The 17,596-nt window shown below is 48.8% G+C and overlaps 1 protein-coding gene across 1 annotated transcript; it reads left to right on the top strand.

Moving 5' to 3' along the window:
* The first annotated feature begins 4,418 nt into the window (after nucleotides 1-4,418).
* On the top strand, nucleotides 4,419-11,419 carry TBX22 (T-box transcription factor 22). Its single transcript, XM_039572325.1, has 8 exons — nucleotides 4,419-4,743; nucleotides 4,842-4,961; nucleotides 5,304-5,405; nucleotides 5,613-5,787; nucleotides 5,997-6,161; nucleotides 6,298-6,362; nucleotides 6,443-6,528; nucleotides 9,242-11,419. The coding sequence occupies exons 1-8, from the start codon at nucleotides 4,604-4,606 to the stop codon at nucleotides 9,835-9,837; spliced, it is 1,449 nt and encodes a 482-aa protein (XP_039428259.1). The 5' UTR covers nucleotides 4,419-4,603; the 3' UTR covers nucleotides 9,838-11,419.
* The last annotated feature ends 6,177 nt before the right edge of the window (nucleotides 11,420-17,596 follow it).

Genomic DNA, 17,596 nt, shown 5'->3' on the forward strand with positions numbered 1-17,596 from the left:
TTGAAAGATTTTGAGGAAAAAGAAATATTTGTTAATCTGTTAATGACTAATTAGTTAATGGCTCCTGTGAAACGGTGGTTACGTTTACAAAAATTCAAGTTGATTATTGGCACTTGCAGGTCCTGTAGAACCCAACCTGGTGTTGTTCCAGCCCCCAGAAGGGTCACTCAGCTGCCTCACATCCTCTCCATTGCAGCCTCTCCAGGGCATTTAGAAACTGTTTAATTCCAGCTCTTACACCCTCCCGTAACAAACCTCCTATCCCTTTCCTGGGTGGATCAGGGCAGCTGTTTGTGGCACTGCCTCATCCCTAAGTTTAGTTTTTTTCCTCCAAGGAAAGGATATTATTTGCACATTGGAATATTGGCTATTTGCTTGCATTTCTCAGTGCAGGTATGACAGATGTGAGGCAGCACGTTCAGTTATATTTATCATATATTTATGTGTTAGATTTTGGTTGCCCGGAGAAGCTGTGACTGCCCCTGGATCCCTGGAAGTGTCCAAGGCCAGGTTGGACGGGGCTTGGAGCAACCTGGGATAGTGGAAGGTGCCCCTGCCCATGGCAGGGGTGGAATGAGTTGGGCTTTAAGGTCCCTTCCAACCCAAACCATTCTGGGATTCTTTGATTTACAAGTGAATAGCTTTGGATCTAAAAATCCCATTCTTTATTTGCTGGTAGCAGTAAGGCTGGGAAAGCAGGAAATAAAGGAAACTGGAGTAGTAAGTTAGCAGCATGTGCACAAAGGATTAAACCACTCCTAAAATGCTTTTTTACAGGAGAGGAAAGGTTTTTAAAGGGCAGATGGTGCCACCAAGGCTGGGGTGGGAAGAGCAAACAGGGACATGGGATCAGCCCAGGATTCTCTGCTTTGCTCCCTCTGGCTGCATCCCTGTGACAGAAGAGCAGCTTCACCACCCAAAGTATTGCTCAGAGCGTGTCCCACCTCACGTACACCCAGCAGGAAGAGAGATGCACCCACACCCAGTTGTAAACTTGACTACTCATCATTTTATTAAACACTGGAGAAGCAATGGCTGAGGCTCTTCTGGGAGCCAGGGTTTGAGTAACGGTGCTGCATCCCTCTGAGCACAGACTGCAGGGCTGGAAACCAGCATTTTCCCAAATATTAAATGAATAAATATTTTCTTGCTGATGACTTATGGAGTAGAGAATCAACAATCCTTGAGTTTATCCCGATCAATCCTTGAATTTATCCATTAGAACCAAAAATATCATGCACCAAATTTATAATTGCAGCTCTGTATAAATTGATGGTGGAGTGGAGATATAAAAGAGATAAGTATTGGATGCATAATTGAGTTCAGGTGATATTAAAATATTACCCCTAAGCCAAAAGGAAGGTTTGGTTTGCTTTGTTGGTTTTTTTTTCTTTAGTTTTGGTAAATGCAAAGCAAATCTTGGCAAAATCCAGCACAGCTTGAAAACAACTCAATATCCTAAAATCTGCCCCAAAAGTGGCTGGGCAAGGCCGTGTTTGGAGGTTACCTGAGTGCTTTCACACATTAAGGGACAGTATTAAAAGATCATTTCCAAGTTAAGCAAACATTTCTGGCATATTGTCTAACACTTGCTTCAAAATTAACTTAGTTATTCTGAACTTTATGCCAACTGATTATTTGCTGGACTCTCTGATGACGGTAATTCAGGACATTCCATCCCATAATTCCATAAAGACAATAAGATTACAAAGCCCAAGCAGGCTCTGAGTCAGCCTTTGACAGATTAAAGCTCTCCAAGTCCCCTGAAAACCCCTCTCTGACACATTAATTTGACCTAAACCCTCAAAATGTTCCTGATTATATCATCTCAATCGGGCTTGATTTTTGTTTTATTTTTCAGTGTAGGAAATTAAAAAGGCTCGGTTGATCCCCAGCCAAGTTCTTGAAATGTGTTGCAATGCTGAGGAAATCAAAGATTACTCGAAGTACTTTTTAATAATATGTCATGTCAGCAGAGATAAAGGTTCACACTCAGTGCCCTCAGCTGGCTTCCATCAGCGCTGGCCAGGACCCGCCGGTCACCTTGAAATCATGAGCTTATGCTCTTCTAATTATGAACATGTTCATAAAATTTGATTAATTTCTCTTTGTAAGAAGAATTAAATCTGCATAGTTGGGGCTGATCCTGCCTGGAAGGAAGAGGTAACCCCAAATTCCCCTCCCCTGCCCTGTTCTCCATCCATTCCTTGCCACAAGGGATCATAGAATGCTTTGGGTTTGAAGGGATCTGAAGGAACATCTAATTCCAACCCTCCTGCCATAGACAGGGAACCATTACCTGTGAAATGACATTCCAGAGGATGGGCAGTAGGTTGGACATTACCCCATAGAGTCATCGGGCAGGAGCACCTGGACATTCCTGTAGGAAACAAAACCACATCAGAGGCCACTGCTGATGGAGATCCATGGAAGCGTGGAGCAACACAGGGCCAAACCTAGCTGGAATTCAGATTACAACTATCAGACTTTGGGAAGCTGGGATACCAACTTTCCACTCCCCAGTCAGGCTGCAGGCATGAACCACACCAGAGCTGGGTCTGGAGGAAGGTCAGCAGCTGGAGAAGGAGGTGACTTCCAACCAGATACCCAGGCTGGATGTTTAGCTTGGGTTTTTGGCAGCTGTATCTGTACCCATTCACTTCCTCTGAGGTGTTTTCCCTGGTCAAATCCCTGTCCCAGTGAGATATGCCAGGAATCTGCTGTGTAAATATGTGCTAAAAAAAGGTATAAATGGTTATAAATGCATAAAAATGTGTATTAACATCAATGGGCAACACCCACCCTGACCTGAGTAAGGCGCGTCCTTGGGATGCGGATTTGAGGGCAAGGATGTGAGTCCGGGACAATAAAAATACACATTTGGGAACAAATACTGGCACAGAGAGGCCATGGCTGCCCCATCCCTCTAAGCATCCAAAGCCAGGCTGGACGGAGCAGCCTGGGATAGTGGGAGGTGTCCCTGCCCATAGCAGGGGTGGAACAAGATGAGATTTAAGGTCCCTTCCAACCCAAACCATTCCATGCTCTTCACAAAGAAAACCTGCTGCCAGCCCAGAGTTTGGGAATGAGTGCACCAGGACACCGACTCTAAAAAACAGAACAAGAAAGCCTGAAAAGTGAAACATTTGGATGTACCAGGAATTCCCTGGGACTCAGGGAGCACCTGGAAGCAGAGCATGGAACGCTGCACCCCATCCCCTGCCTGTCCCAAAGCCACAGCGCCCCGTGGCAGCTCCCCCCTCCTCAACCTGCTTTCTCAGCTGGCCTGTGAATTTTATCCCTTTCCGCATTTTTTTCCCGTTAAGGCTCATCTGTCCCGGCTGACCTCCCCGGTGCAGGGAAAGGCTGCAGGGCCGGAGGTGTACAGGGGATGGGGGGTGGACACCCCCCTGCTCAGCGGGGACACTCCCCCTTCCCCAAAACCCACCTGAGCCCCGGAATCCCCTTTGCTGCCGGCTCTGGGGAGGGTTCCCGGATGGAAAATAAATCAGCGCGGGGGTTCCAGCCTGGGCAGGGCGGGGAGGTCCCCGGCGCGGGGGTGAAAATGCCGCGCAGCGCTTTCCCTGCGCACCTGAGGGTCCCGGCTGGAGCCCCCCAGCCTCGACCTTGCCCTGCCCAGCCGCGCAGGAGTTTCCCGGGACTCTCCGACTGGAAAACGGGGATTTCTGCCCCTAATTCAGCGCAGCTGCCGCGGGTGGCGGGGCCGCGCTTTGAAGCGGAGCCGGGGCGGAGGGGGCGGTGGAGCGGGCGGGGCTGCCTTAAAAACACCTCAAAAACAACCAAACAAACAAAAAGCAAAGGAAAAACGGGAGACAAAGCCGGAACCCCTGCCCGGCGCTGTTACAGCCCAAGGGTGGCACCGGCTCTGTCGTACCGGTGGCACCGGAGGGGCCGCGTGTGACCGGCCCGTGGGGGCAGCCCGGCGGGTCCAGAGGCAGGGCACGGCTCCGTTCTCTTGTATCCCCCTTTCCCCCTTTTTCTTTTACTTTTCTCCCCCTTTTATTTCTCTTTTCCTGCCTTTTTCTTTCTTTTTCCACCCTTTTCTCTTTTTTATTCTCCTTCTTTTTTGTTAATCTTTCCCCTTTCTCTCTCCCCCCCCGCCCCCCCCCCCCTTCTTTTTTCTTTTTTCTTTTTCCTTTTTGCGCTGGTTCTGGTTAAACGTTATTTGCACTTTTGTTGGAAAAGTGGCCCCTAGTGTGCAATTATGTCAAATTTCTTTGAGTTTTACAATTTAATGGAGAACAGTAACTCTTTTATTGATCCTAGACGGGGCCGGCTCCTCTTCCCCCTCTCCCCCCCACCCTTGTGGCTCTCCCCTCCCTCCCCCTCCAACCCCCCCGTTACTCCCATGAAATGTCACTCAATGTTTCTTATGCTCCCACCAGTTTCCAAAACAAACAGAGGAGGCTGCAGCCGTCTATTGACTCAGTTGGATGCAAGAGGATCTCGCCGTGGCCGCTGCCCCCCGACGGGAGCCGTGCGGCGGCCGGGCGAGGGGCGCTGGGTGCCGGCCGGGATGGAGCCGCCGCCGCCCGCCTGAGCCCCGCTGCCGCCCGGGGGGACCGCCGGCAGCCCGGGGGGGATGGCGCTCAGCTCCCGGGCTCACGCCTTCTCGGTGGAAGCCCTGGTGGGACGCTCGGCCAAGAGGAAGGTGCCGGAGGGTCGCGATGAGGAGCCCGGCCCCGGCTGCCGGCTGGGTCGCAGAGCCCCGGAGGCGGGTGGGTACCGGAGGGAGCCCGGCGCGGCGGGGAGCGAGGGCCGCCCCCTGCCCCGGGAGCCTGCCGAGCCGCCCCCTGCCCTTTGTGTTCTCCGCAGAGAAGCGGCCCCAAGGCTGGTGCCGAGAGCCGGGCTGGCGGGGTGCAGGTGGAGCTGCAGGGCTCCGAGCTCTGGAGGAGATTCCACGACATCGGCACCGAGATGATCATCACCAAGGCCGGCAGGTACCGGCCGGCCCCCGCCGCCTCGCTCGGGCTTTGCTCTTCCGTTTTGGTTTTCTTATTTTCTTCCTTTAATTTTTTTTTTTTTTTTTTTTTTTTTTTTTTTTTTTTTTTTTTTTTGCTGGGGGGAGGGTGATGTTGTTTCTTGGATTTGGTTTTGTTTTGTTTAGTTTTGTTGTCTGGGCCCTTTCTGTTCTGATGGGATATTTCACTTAGTTTCCCCCTTTTCCCGCTATTTTCGTTGAGTTCGATTTTCCTTCCTCGCGCCGCCCGTTCGTAGTTTCGCAGCCTCTTTTCGCCCCGTGAGCGGCAGCTCTCGCTCAGCCTCTGCCCCTGTGCCCGCAGGAGGATGTTCCCGTCGGTCCGGGTGAAGGTGAAGGGCCTGGAGCCGCTGCAGCAATATTACATCGCCATCGATGTCGTGCCCGTGGACTCCAAAAGATACAGGTACGGGGGGGACCGGCGGGGACCCTCACGCCCACGCGGGACCCCTCCTGCGCTGCTTGCCGCGATCTGCGCTCCGGCCCGGTCCGAGTGGGATACGGGCGTCACACAGGGATGCTGGGGGGGCCCGCACGCACCTATAGAATCTATAGGTGTGGGGGGCAGGTGGGGACAGGCTCCCGCCGCCTGACGCGGCCCGGCGCGGGCCAGGTACGTCTATCACAGCTCGCAGTGGATGGTGGCGGGGAACACGGACCACTCCTGCATCACCCCGCGCCTCTACATCCACCCCGACTCTCCCTGCTCGGGGGAGACCTGGATGAGGCAAATCATCAGCTTCGACCGAGTGAAGCTCACCAACAACGAGATGGACGACAAGGGGCACGTAGGTGTGGGGCAGCCCCGCCGGGGGGCCGGGGAGGGGCAGAGCATCGCCCCGGGGTGCGGAGCATCACTCGGAGGGCAGCGTCGGGAAGGAGGGGGCCGGTCCCTCCTGCCCCGGGGCTCAGGGCTGGGTTCCTCCTGAGCCTCGCCTCGGGTTTTCTTCCTGCCCTTGTTCCTCCGGGGGGCTCAGCCGCCTGTCCCCCCGCACAGATCATCCTGCAGTCCATGCACAAGTACAAGCCCCGCGTCCACGTTATCGCCCAGGATTCTCGCTTCGATCTAGCGCAGATCCAGTCGCTGCCGGCCGAGGGGGTGCAGACCTTCTCCTTCCAGGAGACCGAGTTCACCACCGTCACGGCCTACCAGAACCAGCAGGTACCGGGAGCCGGGGTCGGAGGGATGGAGAGCCGCGGCGGTACCGGGGATCGGGGGCATGGAGAGCCCCGATGGCCGCGGCCGCCGGTCCCAGCCCGCCCCGCTCCCCAGTGGGCCCTTCGCTTTCATCCTGCAGATCACGAAGCTGAAGATCGACAGGAATCCCTTCGCGAAAGGTTTTCGGGACCCCGGCAGGAACAGGTAAGGGCCGGGGCCGCCCCGCCGCCGCCCCCCGCGCCCGCCGGCCCCGCGGCTGCGTTCATCGCGCTCTCGCCCCGCAGGGGGGTCCTGGACGGGCTCCTGGAGACCTACCCGTGGAGACCCCCCCTCGCCCTGGACTTCAAGGCTTTCGGCGCAGACAGCCAGGGTAAGTAAATCCCGCTCGCTGCCTCTCCCGGCCTCACGCCCGGAGCTCCTCGGGGAGCTCAAACCATCAAAGATAACGAGGTGCGTCCAGAAAACGAATCCCTGCATTTTGGGGGAGTTAATTCCGCGTGGGTTTGGACGAAATTCCTGTGAAAATGGATGTGAGAAGCCGGGAAGAACAGGGTGAGGGCGCGGGCTGCTCCAGCCCCCCGCTGAAACCAGAGTTAGACGGGCAGAAAAAAATATCTGAGCATGCAGGAGGCTAATTTGGAGTCGGGTTGTTCCGGCTTTGATCCTGTTACACTAATTGCTTCCAACCGGATTGGGAACATCAACTACAAACGTGGTAGCGGTGACCGCCCGTGTTTTCTGTAGCGGCGGCTTCTGCAGCGACAAATGCGATATGCAACAGAAAATAAAATTATCTGATATTTAGGATGCAGCAGTCGCACAGAAATGCAGGGAAGAGGAGGAAAATTTTCAGGGAAAATGCTCTCCTTCATCCTGACAAGTGCAATCGGTCCTTTACAGCCTTTTCCCAGAAAAGCGGCTTCAGAAAGTAATATTTGAAAACAGATTATTCACAGCGTCGAGGGGAAAAAACCGACAGCTCGTTTGCACTTTGGAGCGCTCCAAGTTGGGTTTAAAGTCGCGAGTTAAACTCTCGTTTATGTCAGGAACTCTTCAAAGGCTTGGGATACACAAAGTCACCCCTGTGTCTGCCGGGAAATGCTGCAAAAATCACAGCAAAAATTCATGTTCTGCAGGCATAGAAATCAGGGCACAAAGAAATCAGATTCGGGAGAAATTAAGAGGTTTATCAGCTGTAAAGAGATCTAAAGTTATTAATTATAATTGCCATTAGTAGTAGTACTGGTTTTATTAGTATTTTTAATAGGTTTTTTATTAATTTGATTTTTAGAAAATATCTTATGCAAAAAGCCCCTTTTGAACCCGTTTACCGGGGGAGAGGAGGTGGTGGATGAGCTGCATGAGGAATGAAACAACAGCAACTGCAATGTTAAAGGTCCTAAAGTATTATTGTACATATAATATTAGAGCTACCTGGGATTTAAATTTTTTTTTTCTTGTTTAATGTATCTGGTATTTTTCAGGGTGAAATTACTGGACTGATATAAATATAACAAATCTCCAATTCCACTCCTAATAAAATATATTTCTGAAGAAATGCCATAAAACTGAAATCCCAAAGCTCTAAACCAAGGAGGTAAATTAAAAGAAATTATGATCAGCACGCTGAAGAAAGAATTGGCCATAAAACTTTTATTTTTAAGCCAAATAGAAAGGGCAGAAAACATCTGCTCATTGATCTGCTCTGTCCTTTCTGCTGCAATCCCCATTCCCAAACCTGGTCTGGAATTTGGATGATATTATTGCTTGGGATACCGTGGAGCAGATACTGACCCTGCCTTGCTCTGCTGTCTCCAACCATGTAGGGCTTCACTCGCTGCCTCATACACAAATATCGGCTCAATCCCACATTTTACATGACCCAAAGTCCCTGAGCCTTGAAGGACATCAGGATATGTCCAGGGATGAGGACTGGATCCTGCCCTGCTGATGTCAGGACTGAAGCAGCCACTGTCATCAGCAGGGAAGGGTGAGACCTTCACGCCGCAAAACCTTCCCGGATTATTGTGATCAAGGGCTGACCTGTGAGAGGCTCTGCTTGTTGGGAGCTTGGAAATTAATTTCCACAGCATCCAAAATCTTTGTGGTTTAAGATTTTTTTAAGATTTGCTATACCAGCAGATGTGGTTCAGTTTTACAGTTGATTTCAGGTTGCTGGTTGCGTGTAAAGGCAGATCAGATACCAGCCAGGCATTTTATTGCTCGGAATTGAGTGTAAATAGTAGCCCGAAAAGATCCACATTCTCTTATATCTTTTCCCAGTGATTTTTGGTAAGAAATTAAAATAAAGAGTGGGGGGAAACCCCTCTGGAAGAATTTGGTAATGAATGTGCAGCAGACATTTGGCTTTCCACAGGCGGGAGGTGAAACCAGCATCTGTGTAGCACCAGGGCCGGCTGCTCCCGAGCACCATTCCCACCTCGGAGCAGCCATCCCATCCCTGCTGCATTTTTACTCCTTGGGGTTGCTTTTCTCCCGAGTCCTGAAAGTGTTCATTCATCCCTTCCAGCAAGGAGGACGTTCACATGGCATGTGAGTTTGAATTTCTGGAGACACCGATAGCATTCAGGGGAATGTTTCAAATTGCTTGGGAAGCCAAGTGAAATGAGTCAATTCCTGTGAGCAGGAAGGTACAAAAAAATTCTCCATCAGGCTGAATATGCTTTTTTGTTCTTATATCCAAGGGGGAAAGGCTGTCTGGAATTTGCATGAAAAGTAGGGAACCTGACATAGCAATGGTATGTGTGTATAGCAGGGGAGGGTTATCGGTCGTGCAGCCAGGTACGGATCCAGGTGTGTGTGGAGCTGGATTTACCATGATCCCAGCCCAAGTAATGGGATTAGACATGTGGAATATTGTTCTTAGACAAATACTAGGTAACAATAACTATTTATGGATAGATCTTCCCATTTTCCAGGAGCTGGTCTTTGGAGCGCGTTCGTGCTTGGATGGACACAGGCAGCATGGAGACCTGGAGAGGGAGCAGGACTCCTCCAAGGATTGCTGACTGGCTGTGGACACCAGTTAGCCCAGCCTGGATGGTTTCTATTTTCCTTTCCAGGTGGGAGCTCCAGCTCTTCTCCAGTGGCCTCCAGCGGTGGGACCCCCTCTCCTCTGAACCCCCTGCTGTCTCCATCCTGCTCCCCTCCCACGCTTCACTTGCCTGCGAGTAACCTGGGTGTGTCGTGCCCCGAGAGCTTCCTGCACCCCCTCAACGTGCCCCTCTACTACAAGATCTGCCCCACGAGCTTCTTGAGACAACAGGCGCTCCTCTTTCCGAGCCACGAAAAACTGGGAGCCACCAACCCGCATCTTCTACCCCACTTCATGGTGGATATGCCCAAACTGTCTTCCCTGAAAAATGCCAAAGCCGAAGACTTAAACACTCAGTGCCTACAAGCCCCCGGTTCTGCTGGTCAAATGCTGTATGGATTACATGCATCTGGAAACATTTTCCCATCAAGTCCCATTGCTCGGGAAGCACTTAATTGTTCTTTACATCCTCCATATGGCGTGTATGGTTATAACTTCTCTGTGCCATCCAGACTGATGAATGCAGCAGGGCATTTCAAAGTGAGTGACAGCATTCCGGCTGCTTTGAGGGACGGCAGATGCAATCACTCCAACTGGCACCCCACAATTAACCACTGCCTTTAGTGGGATCAGAGAATATTTCTGAGTGTTGCTATGTAAAGCAAGTCCTTCCTTCCTTCATACCCAGGGGCTTGTTAGCTATTGACTCTGAAACTCTGCATGGTACAGGAGTGGGATGGGCAGGCATTTAATCCTTTTATTTGTGGACGGAAGTGTTGTGTTATTGGGAGGGTGGAGGGTCTGAGATGACCCTTTTGGCCACATTTATGTAACAGCTGTAGGTTATGAGCAAACTGTCAGTCACCTTTTTACTATTTGCACTCTCAAGTGGGGACGTTGATGTCTATATTTCTACAACTGTGTTTTCTTTCTCTCGCTTGCCTTTAGTTAGCTCAGAGCCCTGGGGAGCTGCTGCTCACCCACTCGTGTTTTATCCCTAATTTCAAAGGGACTGTCCAGGACCCGGACTTGGCAAAGGAGCCACATCTGGCCAAGCACTCGAGCATGTTCTTAAGTTCCCTTGGCTCTAACGGGTCCTAATTAATGACATGAAAGTCCTTCATTTTCCAGGACCCAAGTGCCGCCGTTATCAGGGTGGGGACATAAATCCAAGTATCTTAAATCCAAGTATCTGCTGCCAGGGTAAAGAAAGGCAGGAAGAAAGATGGATGGGGTGAGAAGCTGGAGGGGTGCCCCAGAGCCCTCTTTTCCATGCCCCGTGGTCCAGTGGCACCAGCTTTGATGGCGTGGTGGGAAGGACAGGAATGGGGTCACACATCTCTCCCATGTGAGATGGATCCAGGCCGGGGCCACGGAGGATACATCTTGGAGAGTTGTGTGGGATGAAACACCCCCAGGAGCCCTGCAGGACCGTCCTCTGACCCAGAGCTCTCAGCCCAAAGAGACACAGAAGATCCACGTGGGATCTCATCCAGCCTGTGCCCAAGGGAAGGGCAGGGATGCTCCCGGTTCAGTCCAACGGAGAACATGGATCCTTTACAGAGAATTATAACTCAACAGGCCCTGGAATATGAGATTTTCAATTCCTTCCAAAAGTCCTGTTTGTTTTCTTGTAACCTGTGGATATTCTTGTTATTCCTATAAATAATCTCCAGCTCCCAAGGGCACCATGTAACTCACAATAAATCAGGACACAGGTTTTATTCTTTATTTGGTCGATGTTCAGTCTCTACCTAAAGTCAAATTTATCACTTGATAGATGGCAGAGATTGGAAAATAAGGCTTGGCTGGGACTAGCCCCATTTGGGGATTAATCCTGTATTTTCAAACACAACACACAATATAGAGGGATTAGGCACAGGTTTAAGAATCAAAACTGGTAGCAGAGTTTTGACGTTATTTTCATTCTTAACAGACAACAAATTCAGAACAAAACAAGCAGTATCAAAAGCTGCTCAAATATCAAAATTTACACTTTTACTTTCATGAGACTTTGATAAAATTCAGACAACATTGATTTCCCTAATTTTTCTGCTTTGGGTGTTCACAGAGCCCCCAGTGATGCCAGTATGAAATGGGTGATTGTGGTAAATGGTCTGTACAACTGTAAAAATGAACAAGCCTGCTTTCTTGGGCTGTTTCTTAGCAGTTAATCTCACTATTTTTATTAAAAAAAAAAAAAGAAAAAGGAATTTTTCCTACAGGAGTCCTTATTTCCAACATTGGTGATGACTGAATCCCTGTGGCAAGTCCACTGCTAGCCCTGGACAGGCTCTGTCCAGCTGAGTGACCACTACCCAGCCCCCACATGTGGTTGTACTCCTGGAGAGCTGGAAGGCTCTTCCTGATCAGTCACGGATTTGTGCAATGGGGAACTTCCAATTTTCCAAATATTTGCGGTTGCATAAGATATTCCAGAGTTGCTGGCCATGAGCTGTAATCCAGTAAATCAGAGTTTGGTTAAAAATGTGACTGATAGTGACTGGGAGAGATATTTTTGGTGCAGTGATTTGCTCCACCAGGAATGATGCTCAGCTGATTCCAGCAGAATTAAGCTGGATTTCAAAGCGCCTCCGTGGGTCCCGTAGGATCCCAGGTTTCACCATCCTCCCTCATGGCAGCCACATGGAAAACACTCCCAGAGCCTGGTCCCTGCAAGGTCTGAGTGTGTCCCAGGGGTGTCACACTTTGGGAGGGTGCTCTTCAGGCAGATCCAGAAATACCAATTTGTCCGTATGAGAGGTTGGCAGAGTGTGAGAGAGGCTGCTTGATCCGGGTTATCTGAGGCTTATTTCCGTTTCCTTTGCCTTCATCTCCTGGTTTTATCCTTTCAAAAATCACTGCAAGAAACAAAAAGGATGTTGGTGGTGTTTTCAGGCAGTCGTAGCTCTCTGTCCTGTGCCACCATGGCCACCTCAGACCAGACCAAGCTTCCTGGCCCTTCTGGCATAGGAATGTTTTCCATATCCACAATGGTGACTCAGCTGATTCACTTGCACTATCAAATAGATGAGTTTGCCTGTATATTAAAATAAATGTGCCCCAAAAAGCAGATAACCTGCATCTATACTCTCAGGGTCCTTTGTAAAACAGCCACTGGTGGGAGGTGATTGGCAGAACTCAAGAGAATAAATCAGATTAATAAATATGATTTATTGAACGTGAAACTTGGCCAGTCGAGGTCGATATTTCAAGCAGGCCCATGTGCCTGTCAATACAATCACATCATGTGCTGCTTTGTATTTCCTGCCACAAACATTATTGGAAAACTCTGGCAATTTCAAAGTTCACAATTCTTTGGGCTTCATGGGCAAATAGAAACATCACCTCAGGACTACAGTGCTATTTTTAAATGGGAACAGGGAGATAAAAATCAAAGGGTTTTTTTTAATGGTTAAACTTGCTGAACAATCTCAGCTATTAGTCATTTGACCTTTCCCAAGAGGAGTTTGAAGTTATTGGGGAATATCTGAGCCTGTTTATAGCACTCAGCAAGTAAAACTGGCCATTCCAGAGGTGCTGTGTCCATACCCGACGCCAGGACATGGGATGGGCTCGATGCTCAGACATGGGGGTGGATTTAAAATCCCGGGAGACAAAATACCCAGCAATAAAATTTTTAATCAAAGTGCAGTTTACTCTCTGGTTTCACCCAAATTTAATCCATCTATTGGAGAAGCCAAAGGCGTAGAGGGAGCATCGGATGTCGCTTTTTGTGATGGAAGTGCCTCGGTTTACATTTGATCTGCTGAGGTTGGGGCTGTAATTAGATGATAATTTGTATCACAATTATGCAAAGCAAACGAGGATTGGATAGCAAGATAGCGCAGAACAAATAAGCACCCAGACCATTTGAAATGCATCCAGTATGGAAACCATGTCCATGTGTGGCTGGGGCTGGGGACATGTTGTTCCAATAAAGCTGCAGAAAGGGAAAAGGCCGTGATCGGTTCCTCCAAAAGTTTCAAATGCTCATGTTTACAAATTTGTATTGCACATTAATATGTAAACACCGCCTATTGGAAACAGATGAGGCCACGATATTTACGTGTCCTTTCCTCTTCGTTTTGGGTGTCTGGTTGTCCCCCAGAACAAACAACATCTGTGATGACTCATAAAGCTCAGCTCAGGAAGCTAAAGGAGAGGTTCAGATAATTATAAAATCGCTGGTGCTGTGGTGACTCTCCTATCCCAGATGGATTTTGGGTTCTGGGTGCAGGGGAATGCATTCCCAACTCCAGTGGGGGTGTGCTAGGAGCACTCAGTGGATGGAGCTTCACTTTGCAGTGCCACAAGTGAAGCCTCATTCCTTGGCATTTACTGGATGAATTTTACAATTTTCTTTACTGCTGACTTGGAGCCATGTCAGGAATCATGGCATTGCTTGGAACATGCAGGAACTCCATCCATGCCTGCTCCGTGCTCCGCCAATGCTGCACCCACTGGGAAAAACAGATTTTGAAACATCAAGAATTATTTTTTATCAATTAATTTCCAAAAGGAAAAGGAAAAGCATCTTCCTTACAATGTGAATAAAAGCTTTGACTTGTTAATCACCTTTTCTTTCACTGGTTTATTTGCATTTTGGGATGCAAATTCCAGGCATCCCTTTCCGGGATCCCAGACTGCCGGCCCTGGGGAGTGAATGCCGGTGGATGCAGCAGTCAAGGCTGTTGGGAATGACAGGGGCTGAGAGGATTTTTGCAGATGTTGGGAATTGCCCTGCAAGCTGTTTGTGCTTAATAGAGCTCTGCTCTCCCCAGGCTCGTGGACTTTCTGAATTTTGCAGTTATTTATAAAGGCACTTCTCTGCCATGTCCCTTTGGTGACATTCCCAAGAAGGACCTACTGTCTACTTCCATCCATCAAACAATTTCCTCCCAGATTTTTGCTCCTAAAGCATCAAGTTTTCGGTTTATTGTAGCAATTAAGTACAAGAAGGAGTCCAGGTTTTGAGAAGGATCCCTTGAGCTTATAAATCAAATGACACAAAGCAGCAAGTAAAAGTCAAGACCTTTCTGGAGAGGGAAACACCAATGATAGGGAGAAGCCCTTGGAAAAATCATATTTGCTGCCTAAGGAGGCAGATCCTGAACAAAACCAGAGATGGGGGCAGGAGCTGAGGATAGCTTCTGGCTCTCTGAAGTCTGAAGATATATTAGATACATTTTTTTTTCAGATATTTTCAGCTATTTTCTCTTATTTCAAAAGCCTCACTTTTTCAGGCTTTCAGAGAATGGTGTTTTGGAGAAAATCACTTTTTCCTTCTTGGCGCTGCCTCCAGATCTCACCTCGGAGCTGGGTTCCAGCTCCAACAATTTCCTCGGGGTCCAGCCCAGCAGCTGGGAGCACTTAGCAGCTCGTCTGCCCCCTCCGCTCACCTGCCTGAGGAGCCCTGACGGGTCCATCTGCTTCCAGTCAGGCTCACATAAAACCTTCGGCTCTGAGGAGAGTAGAGGACTTGTGTGGTGACTTGGAGTTACTCCTGAAATTACTCAGCTGATGCTCCAGGGATGGATTCTGCCCTCAGCTCCTGGTCCATCGGAGAGAGCTGCTGCATCCCTTCCCTCTAGACCTGCTACATCCCTTCCCCCTGGACCTGCAGCCTGAAACCAGCAGAAATAGCCTTTTTTAGTCAGGTTTGGGTGGATGTTAAACACTGAACCATGATCCTGCCCTGGCTGTGCCCACATCTCAAGCACTCAGTGGTTTAAACCATTATCTTCCACCATACATTGCTTTAACCACCCTGTAGGTTTAAGGCAGTTTGTTAAATTTTGGGGCTGGGGTTGTGTTTCCTGGGTGTTTTCAATTCCAGGACAAAATGGAGCGATCCAGGAGGCTGGACTGGATCTGGTTTATCCTTAATGGCACAACCACACCCTCTGTGCTGAGTGCCTTTTAAATGTAAAAAAGAGCATAAATCCAGATACAAAGCAATGTTTCAAGTGCTAAATGGTTCATATCCATATAATAGTGAATTATTATTATTACTATTATTAAATATCAGGCAATGGGATGCAAGGAGCAGAGCCTCCTGTGCCCTCTAAAGCTGTGGGAACAAAGACACCTTCAAGTGAGTCCAGTAAGGTCCCATCCTCTCACAGGACTTGAGATTTGGGGCTGGAATGAGGGATTTTTCTCCCTGCAATGAAAGAATTTCACATGTCTTTCCCTAGAAATATTCACACAGGATTTTAACATCACTGCCTGTGCAAAATAAACAGATTTAAGTTTAGACCAATACCTTCATTTCTGGTAGCAAATCCTTGTCTGAAAGTGTTAACAAAGAGAAGAACTAACGATCTTCAAAAAATTTGATTATGAACAACTTTTCTTCCATGGAAGAAAATCCATGTTTAATATCCAGCTGCCTCACTCAGGACATGCAGGTGCCACATGTCTCCCTTCACCAGCAGTACTTTTAGCTTCAGCCCTTTGCTGAATTCTTCCTTTATGTTCGTTAAAAGTCGTACTGTAAAATTAAGCAAAGTCGATATGCTATTTCCTGTATCGTATTTCTTCTAACATTATCAATATTGCTAATAAAAATAGAGATTGGAACAGTATGTTGTAATGGCCAGGATATAAGCCAGATCCTGCTGCACCTCAAATAAATATGAACTTGGCCTTTGGCTTTCATAAAAGCAGGATAACGTCTCTATCTGGGCTCTTCTAACGGATAACATCAGCCCCCTTTGCTTCGCTTCTCAGAATTCCCAGAATTTGAGAATTTAGGCTGGTAGAAGAAATACAACTCTGTGTCCTGGAGACTTTTGAGATTAAACCAAATCAAAGTAAAGCAAAGCCCCAAACTCCATTCCCAGCTGAAACAAAATCGGGCATTTGCAAAGCCGTTGTGATTTGAAAGTGCTGACACTTCCCATGTTGGCCCTCGGAATTGCAAACGAGGAGCTCTTGGGAGACAGGATGGGACGGAGAGAACAGAGAAGAGCGCATATGGAACTGGTCAGGTCCAGGTGCTTCATCCCTGCTGCTGTTCCTCCTTCCCAAGCTGATGTCCCCACTTTCTGAGGTGGTTTTTAGTCCAAGAATTAGGAAGGAATTCTTCCCTGTGAGGGTGGTGAGGCCCTGGCACAGGGTGCCCAGAGAAGCTGTGGCTGCCCCTGGATCCCTGGAAGTGTCCAAAGCCAGGTTGGACAGGGCTTGGAGCAGCCTGGGCTAGTGGGAGGTGTCCCTGCCCATGGCAGGGGTGGGGACTGGATGGGCTTTAAGATCCCTCCAGCTTAAACCATTCCATGATTCCATGAAATGGGTTTGGGTGGTGTTTGAGCCATGTGTGTCCGTGAGGATCTTTCCACTATGTCCAGCTGCTCTCCACACCTTGAGGATCCTATGGAGAGTCGGGATTTCCTCAATCCAACATGTATGAATGATCCCTCTGGGAATGCATGGTCCTAGCTGCTGATCCATGGAGTCTGTCTCCAGGTCCAGCTGGTGAGACAGCCAGAGCACCCCGCTCCAAACTGGAGCCTCCCAAATGACCCAATATCACTTATTTTTTAACTGGTTTTGAGTATCACTCATGCATCTGGAGCCACGAGCCTTAATGAGCCATAAAAAGGAGGAATTTTGCTGGGTAGGTCTCCTGGACACAGAACAGAGCAGAGGATGGAAATGAGATCCAGCTCTGCCCAAGCCAAAACTTTCTGGAGGCGATGGCGAGTGTCTCTGGTGGCCATCCTGCATTGGGCTCATGGGGCAGGGATCCTCCTGCATCCACTGACTTCTCCCACCACCCTGCATCGAATCCAGACCCTGCTCAGGCTCCTAGGAAAATTCCCTCAAAAATTTGGAAGCTTCTGTGTCTCCTTGGGGTTGCATCCCTCACCAGAGCCACGGCTTGGGGGGTAGCGGGGCTTGGTCCATGTCCCACAGGTCTCCCTGTGGACTTGCTCCTCAGCAGGTAAAAACAGGGATTTGCTCCTCAGCTTAAAAAAAAAAAATATATATATATATATATATATTAATGTAAACATCTCTGGGGTGGAGGAAAGTGTTTTATTTGCAGAAATTTGGCTTGGCCCATTTGGATCCCGGCATTCCTACCCCGGCAGCCACGTGGCCCCAGAACCAGCCCCCGCACTTTAATTCTTCCTTTTTTTTTTCTTAAAATAGGACACACCTGTAAGGAAGGGGAGTTTCTTCAAGACATTCCTGATCCGGAGCATATTAAACTGATATTTTTGTTTTGTATTTTGGGTGATTTGCTCCAGTGATAACATAATAGCATGATATGTAGCCTGGGACTGATTAAAACATTTCTTTTGATCAGTGCAGCAGATTGCAGATGTTGTTTATTACTGGACAAAGCTTGGAGAAAAGAAATTAAGAAAAAAGA

This window comes from Corvus cornix, chromosome 4A (genome assembly GCF_000738735.6).
Source record: "Corvus cornix cornix isolate S_Up_H32 chromosome 4A, ASM73873v5, whole genome shotgun sequence".
NCBI lineage: Eukaryota > Metazoa > Chordata > Aves > Passeriformes > Corvidae > Corvus > Corvus cornix.

What these genes read in the sequence shown, in the direction of transcription:
- TBX22 (XM_039572325.1), top strand. Translation starts at nt 4,604, where the DNA reads ATGGCGCTCAGCTCCCGGGCTCACGCCTTCTCGGTGGAAGCCCTGGTG. An exon ending in ATCATCACCAAGGCCGGCAG is followed by an intron (nt 4,962 to 5,303) that starts GTACCGGCCGGC and finishes CTGTGCCCGCAG; the next exon opens with GAGGATGTTCCCGTCGGTCC. An exon ending in TTTCGGCGCAGACAGCCAGG is followed by an intron (nt 6,529 to 9,241) that starts GTAAGTAAATCC and finishes TTTCCTTTCCAG; the next exon opens with GTGGGAGCTCCAGCTCTTCT.